The sequence below is a fragment of the Sinocyclocheilus grahami genome, unplaced genomic scaffold (assembly GCF_001515645.1).
Source record: "Sinocyclocheilus grahami isolate Dianchi unplaced genomic scaffold, SAMN03320097.WGS_v1.1 scaffold149.1, whole genome shotgun sequence".
NCBI classification, from domain to species: Eukaryota; Metazoa; Chordata; class Actinopteri; order Cypriniformes; family Cyprinidae; genus Sinocyclocheilus; species Sinocyclocheilus grahami.
This window is the reverse complement of record NW_015505328.1, coordinates 1,243,094-1,253,696: the sequence shown is the minus strand read 5'-3', so window position 1 is coordinate 1,253,696 and position 10,603 is coordinate 1,243,094. Positions and strand designations below refer to the sequence as shown.

Here is a 10,603-nt window from a genome sequence, read left to right as displayed (position 1 = left end):
GACACTCACAAAAGCTGCTTCAGACACACAGGCTGGGTCCAAATATTTTGACAGAAAGTGTCGAATTATGATGATTTATTAGGGGTTGTGCTAAGTGCGTACACATTCTCATGCCTTGTTTAATTCTGTATGTCCCCTTTATCAGTGTCTAGGAAATGACGCGTGACCTTGGTTCATTGACCTCTCCTTAGAGTTATTAGCTTGACTAGCATTTGTCTAGACACAGAGCTCAGATACAGCAGCCCTAAAAGTATTTGGATGGTTTTGTGCTTCTCACTGAAACGTCTGTTTATTTGGCACTGTTATATATGAAATATATTCTGTCAAAAGCTTTGTTAGTGTAACCGTTGCCCCTGCTTCTTAGATCGACATGCCATTGTGGTCCATGTTTAGAAACTGACAGTGTCATACAATGCATAAGCATCTACAATCAACAAATCACAGCAATTAACCCCAGAAGACTATGAGCTAGCGACAGAGCTATCAGAGCCCCCCAACCTCCCATGGCGTGGGTGCAGCATCATTGCAATTACAGCTAGCATCCGAAGAGTTGCTTTCATCCGCTGCCCTCCATTTGGAAGATTGCGGCCATCCTGTTGCGAAATTGAGTCGTCAATCACATGTCTTCAGTCACTAAAAGGGAGGACTTTTAGCTGAGCAAGAGGAACGGCCTTTCATCAGCCGCTCAGATTGGGTTTTTAAGATGACAGGTGGGGTTCTGCGAGGTTGAAAGACCACGGCTTAATATCAACGCTTGTGTCGAATGGTTATTGACTGCTCCGGGGGGAGCAAGAAGAAAACACGGGAAACACTCAGACTTGTGCTTTATATTAGTCTCCTCAGATGACATTTTGTAATATAATATAATAATGTTCAACAGTTTGGAGAGTGTAAGATTTTATGTTTTTTAAAAGGCTGCATTTGTTTGATAAAACTCATTTAAAGCAGTAATATTGTGGAATATTATTACAATTTAAAATAACTATAATACATTTTATTTTAAAATTAAATTTTTTGTGATGGCAAAGCAGAATTTTTCAGCAGTCATAACTCTCTTCATTACTTAAGCTTCAGTGTCACATGATCCTTCAGAAATCATTCTAAAATGCTGATTTGCTGCTCTAAATTTATTTTTTTATTATCAGTGTTTAAAACCGTTGTGCTGTTTAATATTTTTGATAAATACATAGTTCAAAAGAGCAGTATTTATTAGAAACATTATAAATATTTACTGTCACTTTTGTTCATTTTAATGCATCCTTGCTGGATAAAACTATTAATTTCTTAATAATAAATGACCCCAAACTTTTGAAGTTTGTGTGTATTACATTAAATTATGCAATTTTAATGAAAGTATAATTCTTAAATGCAACACGACAAAATACTGACAATTTAAAGCATTTTTTAAACTAAAACAAAAAACTGTAAAAATGGCACTGAGTATTTTTCTGATTCTGTTTGGTACTTCTAAACTACACACTTCACCTTGAATGCCTCGTTTCTTTGCTAAATTAATTGAACGCTTCGATTTGTTGCCCAGATTCCTCTGTTTAATCATTCTGAATCGACGTGCGTGATTAGTCCTAATTACCATTATTTATGCAGAACGAGTTTATCTTCCCCATTCACCTTCCCATACACCTGAACTAATTATGCAGCTGTGATTCTGTCTACAGAAAATGTGTGTTTGTATTTGCAAGTTATATTTGTGTGTGGTGAAGGTTGTCCGTGGAATCTCACCATCCTTCAACTGATGAATGCATTCCAGATGCTGCTCAGTAAATTCTACAAGACTTTTGTTATTTGTACCGCCAAAAGAAGCCTCCAGGCTAGTATTAAGAAGCTGCAATGAAGACACAATCTCAGAGACATCCAGCTTGTGTGGAATCCCATTCCAGTTGCCAACGATTAGGCTGTCACTAAGCCAAGCCGCTTTCACACCAAGGGGCACAATATAAACCAAAAACGACGACGACAACAAAAAAAGCCTATCAGTCTTTGTCTCTTTTTACAGCAGCCATTCATCGCCGAGAGCCTCACTCAAGGCCAGAGAAGCAATTGCTCCTCTTAATGCTGGAGCAGCTGATTGGCACGATGAGAGTGGTGAAATCGCTGGAGCATTTGATCGTTTGTCTTATAGTTTATAGACCCAGAGCTGCACCTCAACTTGAAGTTTCAATTTGAAACATTAATTCAAAGACTTCTCCAAATGACAACTTCACAGCTCTCATGGGCGAGGAATTTAGCTGGAATTGTTTACACAGGCTGTAATGCAGGCTGTTTATTTGTTTGTTTACTTGTTTGTGTAGATCATACAGGACCGAGTGCTTCAGCAGACCTCCAGGAGCAATCTGATGTGGAACAGTCATCCCGGTGGACTTTTTACACTGCCCCAGTACTCATCCTACCTGGGCGACTTCCCTTTCTTCTACTCCAAACTTGGTACTTGACAATCACATTCTTTATTGCACACACAGTTTTTCCAGAGTTAAAGACAAAAGCTGTTTCTAAAATTGCCCTTTTTTTTTCCTATAGTGCACTATTTGGAGGTTTGCCATTTTTGTAGTGTTGTCCAAATTCCAAGTGAGCAATGATGTAGAGATTTCTTTTATACCTATAATGCACTGAATACTTGCTGAAATAATATTTTATAATCTAATGGTGCAAATGTTGAGCATAGAGGAATAAGAGTTTGCCACTTCCTTCAGTCCAGCAATTTTTATTATGTGCTGCTAATAGTCTTAAATTGTCTTAAAATTAATGAAAAAAGTTCAAATGTAGCGTTTTTTTTACATATTCCCATTAATTCTATCAAGAATGTAAACTCAAAAAAGAAATTTAAAAAAATATATTGGATTATGTAAATGTGACCCGTGCTGGCAAAATGAGTTGGAATGCGCACGGCAATTTTAAGAGACAGACAAAAAAGTGAACAATTTTTCAGGTTTTCGAATTTCAGGTTTTCAAAAAAATTTGTTCATTAAGCCCTCGTCTAGCAATCACAATGCTCCAAATTAGGGATGTCAATTTTCGACCATTTCCATGATCGATCGTCGTTTAAATTGATGATCAAATAATCGATTAATTCGTAACCTTAATGCTGCAAAATGCGTTACTGCAATGCTGCAAAAGTTACTTAAAAAAAACCCTGCTTTCTCACCCGGTTTAAAGTGGATTTAGTCTGAATAAAATGCTAGTAGCAGGATTGTAAAATGAATAGATGTGATTGATCATTTGATAAAATGAAGAGAGCTCGTTTGAGATCATTTTACTTTAGTGACTGTTTGCTATCCCGTCACGGAGACCGCTGAACGCGCCTCTTTAAATGGTTTCGTGGTGCTCGTTGTTGTATTTTAAAACACAATTGCCAGTGCGATCGAACAGCTGAAACATAAAAAAACTTGTTTATGGAGTGCCGCGCCGTGTCACACTTCTGTTTTAAATCTGTTAGCTTAATTATTTAAGCTATATATATTTCGCTTTTCTTTTTTTTCTTTTTTTAAAACAAATTGTTATTTTTATTTGGGCCTATTGCTTACATAGGCTATATATTTTCCTTAAAGCATCCCATTTTGTCCCAGGGCTTGAAAACCTGTGCCTAGGCTAGTTAGATTCATGCAGAAACTTGTGAACGATGCTCTAGTTGTGGCATCACCGTTTAGTGCGATCACTGAATGCTCTGGGAAAACGTGTTGTCAGTGTCGGTCACAGCGCCTTTTAATTGCTGTTTTGAATCCAGCAATTATTTATTTGCAAATTATAAGCTCTGATTATGACAAGTGTGGTATAAAAGCTTTGTTTATTAGAGGAATAATTGGTTAGCTGGAAAATGTTACATCGCGACCATGCTTTTGGATGCCGTTCGAGCCCATATAGCCTACATTTATGCGGCTTTGTTCTGGTTTGCCGGTTGGTCACGGATTTACACAAATTCAATAATATTTAGACATTGTTTCTTCTTAAATCCTCACCGTCTAGCCCTCTAATTTCGCAGGTTTATTTTATTGTCGTTCACTTTTTATCACTGTTTTCGCATCTAAGGGAAATGGAAGATTTCATGGCCATGAATTAAGAATTCGTTCGATTTATTAATTTGTTCCCTCATTTTAGTTAAATCATGGGTTATTTAAGGAACAAAATTAATGAAACATGGACAGTGCCGACAAATTAATAAGTCGTAGGAGCGAATTAACAAGTTGTAGGAATGAATACCCTATCTGTGTCCCGCAGCCCTGCAAAGCGCAGTGCCCGATATGAAAGAATTATCTGGGGAAATGACTTGGTTACTACATTTCTATTGCTTTCCATGTTGAAGAACTTTGTGTTGTTTCTATTTTAATGTACTTTTAAAGTTTAAATCCCATTAAAAGCTTAATTTGTACATTATGAATGAATGATGATGCATTTATATACCGTCACCGTCACTCACAGCCGCTCGCACGTGTTTTGTGCATGAGCCGCACGCAGCCCAAAATTTAACGACTTAATCGACCATCGATAGCTTTAATCGATTGCATCTCTTATCGTCAATTAATCGGTCATCGATTAATCGTTGACATCCCTACTCCAAATAGTAATTAAACATCTAAAATTATCTTTATTTGTACATTTTCTGAGACGAGTACCTTTTCGCTTCTCACGCTTCCGCTGACTAATATTTGAATCGTGCACATAAAGTCGCTTCCGCCAGCACGCGATCCCGATACGCATGCTAAGTGTAAAAAGCAATTAGATGCTATTTACCCAAAGTGAAAATTGCATATTTTCTTAGCGATAGATGCTATTTACACAAAGTGCATTAAAATAAGGTACATATAAAATATAGGAACAGTATTTCTTCTGATTTCGCTCACTAGTTTCTGTTGATTTACATAGTGCATTTATTCTGTATGTCACATTTACTGTATAGGGAATAGTTAATGAGTGAACAAGTGAGTGATTTTGGACACATGCAGCAAAAGTCTTTCTGACTTTAATATTGTGACACCCTTTTCTCCTAAACTTTCAGAAACTAGTCCTGCATGACATTTTGAGGTTATGTTCAAATGTTTCTGGAATTAATGAGCTTTCTAAGAAATGACAGACAGGCATTATGGGACTTTCGGATCCTCTTCATCTTTTACAGACATGGGTCTTCTTGTCATAGCCAAATTTGTGACTAGCCTCATTCAAAACCCAAGTTGCGTTGTCTCTGGTTCTCTCCTTTGTCATCATCTGATTTATTTTTAAACACCCTCTCCTGCCATCTCTTAATTGCGGAGGTGTCTTGATGTCTACAAATTTACCATGTAGCTAAGTGACAACCATTGTACAACGTGATAGATTATCGACCAGCCCTGTGTAATTGGATCGCAAAATCCATATTCACAATCTAAAGTCGTGCATCGCCACAGTTGCTAATGCAGCCCACAAATGCCTCTATCTTAATCTGCACTGCTTGTCAGGCCAATCAATATGAAGCCGTTGATTGAGCACCTCTTGTTAGTGGGAAAATGTAAGTTTGGGAGAAAAAAAAAAGTGGTAACCAACAAGAATTATCTGCTTGTATCTGTGCAAGAATGATCATATTGGTTTGTCACCGCTGCACCAATTAAACATGGTGAGTTATTTCCAGATGAGGGAAACATTCTACAGGATGGTGCCAACTGTCTGTTTTATTATCTCATGGGCAAAGTGGACAATAGATGAAAAAAGTGCTGTATCTATAGAGAGATGTGCATGATATTAATGCCATTATCATTGATTGTAATTAAACATGTAGTCTATTTAATAACTCTAAAACATGGATTATTTATCTCATTAAATCCCACTTAAGTCATACCACTAAATCATATTGCTTGAAGTATTTTATAGATATATTTGGCGTATTATCAAACTCGCAGGAGTTCTGCACGGAGCTCTTCAGAAAGCTTCACAGAGTCTGAGTTTGAAATTCTGTCATTCAATAAGCTGTATGCATCATTCACCCCTTGTGTTTGTTAAATATTTGATCAAATATTACATTTTTATTAGATACTTTTTACACATTTTACTGTTTAAATCCATTCAATAGAATTCCATAGATTTCTTCCCAAGATCAGTGAACAGGTGCAGCATAGATCTGGTGTATCATGTTTGTCTGATTATGGTTCTTTCAAATTAATTCTCTTGTTTTTGTTTTTTTTAGGAATCAAGCCGAATCCCAAGTTCACTGCTGTTATCCATGCAGTCACACCCCTGGTTTCTCAGTCTCAGCCTATTCTCAAGCTCCTCGTCTCAGTGGCAAGGTCCCAGTACTGTGCTCAGGTAAGATCCACTTCTTCTAATGGCTGATTAATTCATTAAACAAGGGCAAATTACTGCATATATCAGTATCTGCAGAAAAAGACGATTTAGAGATGAAACCTGCCTTTAGTGCCTTTAATTCATTTAATAATTCAATATTTAAATATTTATTACTTTTTTTAATTAATTGCACTAAGTTAGTGGTTCTCAACCAGTGGGTCTCCGCAAACTTCCAAGGGCTCCGCAGGATGACTTAAAAGTATTTAAATTAATAAATTATTAACAATAATAAAATAGTCAAACTCTAATCTAATTTGAAATGTTAAAACACATAAAATCAGTTACTGTTATTCTTATGGAAGAACATACAGTTCTTGAAATCACAAAATGAATCATGGTTAATTAGTGTAATATATCAATCATTTTAGATTCTGTTAATATAAAGTTTGAAAACAAGCAGACGGCAATTACCGCAGAAATATCAGTATCTATAGAATATATAGGCCCATACAGATAATGAATATTGTGATGGACCAAAAGGGCGTTTGAGTCAAAAAGACTGATGACCATTGCTCTAAATTAACATTAAATTGACAGCCCTGCTATAAACGATTACATTTTTTTAAATAAATTATTTAAATGATGATAAATTAATCAATTAGTTAATCAATTATTATTAAATAAAAAAATTGATATTATATAATAAAGTAGTCAAACTCTAATCTAAATTGAAATGCTAAAAACACATCAAATCAATAATTGTTGTTCTTATGGAAGTAGTTCCTGAACTCACAAGATAAATCATAGTAATCAGTTTAATATGTGACCCTGGAGCACAAAACCAGTCTTAAGTCGCTGGAGTATATTTGTAGCAAAAGCCAAGAAAAACATTCTATGGTCAAAATTATCGATTTTTCTTTTATGCCAAAAATCATTAGGATATTAAGTAAAGATCATGTTCCATGAAGATATTTTGTAAATTTCTTACCGTAAACATATCAACTTAATTTTTGATTAGTAATATGCATTGATTTTGACTAATTTAAAGGCGATTTTCTCAATATTTAGATTTTTTTTGCACCCTCAGATTCCAGATTTTCAAATAATTGTATCTCAGCCAATTATTGTCTTATCCTAACAAACCATACATCAATGGAAAGCTTTACATCATACATCAACAAAAGATTTGTCATAATTACAGCAGAAATATCACATATCTTTAGAATATATGAGCCTATAATAATAAATATTGTGATGGACAATTAGTCAAAAAGGCTGATGACCACTGCTCTAATTTAACATTAAATTGACATCCCTGCTATAAATCCTATAATGATAAAAACAACATCTGTATCAGAATCAGAGCTGACTGCTGTTTTTGACATGAACTAGTTACTTTTTGACTGCTTGAGGCTTCCCATTAGGATGTTTGATATCTGAACTTCAGAAAATGCTGAAATTTGTTTCCGCAATTTGATCTGTTGAGGACACAGAGCGATGTTGTTTTCCTCTTGAAGATGAGTGGATATCTCTCAATGTTAAAAGCGTCATACTTTCGGTGCATCTGGATAACTCGTCTCTGCCGCCCCCTCATTTTACACCCCTCTTAAACCTCAGGGACTAAATCAGAGCCCAGCAGCCAGTGCGTTTCCATGGCATCCACTGCCTTCTGAAGTGTTTACCACCCTGGGAACCAATACATATCGATTCGCCTCTAATGTGCAGGAGAGAGAGAGGGGCTAGTGGGGGAGGAGTGGTGGGGAATTAAATGCAACGTGTCCCTGCTGACTGTGCGAAGCATGTTGCGCACACACAAGCTGGCACTTTTCTCAGACTGTCTCCTCTCTATTCCGCGGGAGGGCTTGAAAAGACTCGACTGCTAAACGCTTGGCTTTTGTTTCTCTGGCGGAGCTTGAATTGAGCACGCTCTACTCCAGCTCAAGTGGAGGGATGGGAATAGCAATGCTAGCCCCTTTAGCTACAATTCATCAGCCAGAGTCTTTCCGCAGAGGAATGGAAAGGAAGGAGGGATATAAATAAACAAGGGGAGGCAGAGGAGAATGACGGGCGTCTTTTGAGCTCGTTCTGGCAGGCTAGGTAACTAAGATTGGGGCCCACCGCTGTGAGTGAGTACGCATGTACCTCCACCCCCAAAACTGGGGGAAGTTGATAGAGATACCGTCTGTGTTTAAAGACATTGCTGGGCACGCCACGATATTAAGTAAAGATCATGTTCCATGAAGATATTTTGTAAATTTCTTACCGTAAACATATCAACTTAATTTTTGATTAGTAATATGCATTGATTTTGACTAATTTAAAGGCGATTTTCTCAATATTTAGATTTTTTTTGCACCCTCAGATTCCAGATTTTCAAATAATTGTATCTCAGCCAATTATTGTCTTATCCTAACAAACCATACATCAATGGAAAGCTTTACATCATACATCAACAAAAGATTTGTCATAATTACAGCAGAAATATCACATATCTTTAGAATATATGAGCCTATAATAATAAATATTGTGATGGACAATTAGTCAAAAAGGCTGATGACCACTGCTCTAATTTAACATTAAATTGACATCCCTGCTATAAATCCTATAATGATAAAAACAACATCTGTATCAGAATCAGAGCTGACTGCTGTTTTTGACATGAACTAGTTACTTTTTGACTGCTTGAGGCTTCCCATTAGGATGTTTGATATCTGAACTTCAGAAAATGCTGAAATTTGTTTCCGCAATTTGATCTGTTGAGGACACAGAGCGATGTTGTTTTCCTCTTGAAGATGAGTGGATATCTCTCAATGTTAAAAGCGTCATACTTTCGGTGCATCTGGATAACTCGTCTCTGCCGCCCCCTCATTTTACACCCCTCTTAAACCTCAGGGACTAAATCAGAGCCCAGCAGCCAGTGCGTTTCCATGGCATCCACTGCCTTCTGAAGTGTTTACCACCCTGGGAACCAATACATATCGATTCGCCTCTAATGTGCAGGAGAGAGAGAGGGGCTAGTGGGGGAGGAGTGGTGGGGAATTAAATGCAACGTGTCCCTGCTGACTGTGCGAAGCATGTTGCGCACACACAAGCTGGCACTTTTCTCAGACTGTCTCCTCTCTATTCCGCGGGAGGGCTTGAAAAGACTCGACTGCTAAACGCTTGGCTTTTGTTTCTCTGGCGGAGCTTGAATTGAGCACGCTCTACTCCAGCTCAAGTGGAGGGATGGGAATAGCAATGCTAGCCCCTTTAGCTACAATTCATCAGCCAGAGTCTTTCCGCAGAGGAATGGAAAGGAAGGAGGGATATAAATAAACAAGGGGAGGCAGAGGAGAATGACGGGCGTCTTTTGAGCTCGTTCTGGCAGGCTAGGTAACTAAGATTGGGGCCTACCGCTGTGAGTGAGTACGCATGTACCTCCACCCCCAAAACTGGGGGAAGTTGATAGAGATACCGTCTGTGTTTAAAGACATTGCTGGGCACGCCACAACTGATGACAGTTAAAAATACCCATTTAAATTAGGTGCATTAAAAACTATTTACAGGATCCCTGCAGGCCCTAAAATGTCTTAAATTTAGTTAATCAAATTTAAGGTCGTAAAAAGCTTAAATGTCCTAAATGGTATAACAGGAGTCTTAATTCTCATTTTAAGAGGTCTTAAATTTGGGGACAGAAAAATTGCTTTTTATTTTGGGTTTGCCCTAGCCTGTTTAATTAAAGGGGTCATATGATGTTGCTAAAAAGAACATTATTTTATGTATTTGGTGTAATGAAATGCATTTATGGAAAAAACACATTATTTTACACATACTGTAGATAATTTTTTCTCCTCTATGCCCCGCCTTTCTGAAACGCGTCGACTTTTACAAAGCTCATTGGTCTAAAAAGCGAGGTGTGCTCTGATTGGCCAGCTATCCAGTGCGTTGTGATTGGCCGAATACCTCAAGTGTGTGACGGAAATGTTACGCCCTTTACCATACTGTGATGCCCTGTCCGGCCGGAGCGATGAGACAAAAACATTAAAACCCATTATAAACTAGGCATTCGTTGCATTCAGTGGGGACATAATTATGGATTATAATGACTTATACTGCCTTTTTACGCGTTGCATTGCGTATCGCGCTGTGTAAACATAAAACCATGTCTGCATTTGTGATCGGAGAAATGTCAAACAACAAGCGCTACTCTACACTGCTCAAAACTCGCATTTGAATTGTCAGTGGCAAATTCTTTATATATAAAAAGCTTACTTACAGTCTGTGTGTCAGAACAGCCGGCATTGTAGTCTACTCTCCCAGGATCAGGAAACGGTCCTCCATAAAATGTGCTGCACACATC

At 37.5% G+C, this 10,603-nt stretch overlaps 1 protein-coding gene across 1 annotated transcript in view; it reads left to right on the top strand.

Moving 5' to 3' along the window:
* ext1b (exostosin glycosyltransferase 1b) overlaps window positions 1–10,603 on the top strand; it is an 80,583-nt gene that overhangs the window by 61,312 nt on the left and 8,668 nt on the right. The window contains exon 6 of the mRNA XM_016281405.1: window positions 6,167–6,285. Within this exon, the coding sequence (XP_016136891.1) occupies window positions 6,167–6,285 (119 nt within the window). The remainder of the gene's footprint in view (window positions 1–6,166; window positions 6,286–10,603) is intronic.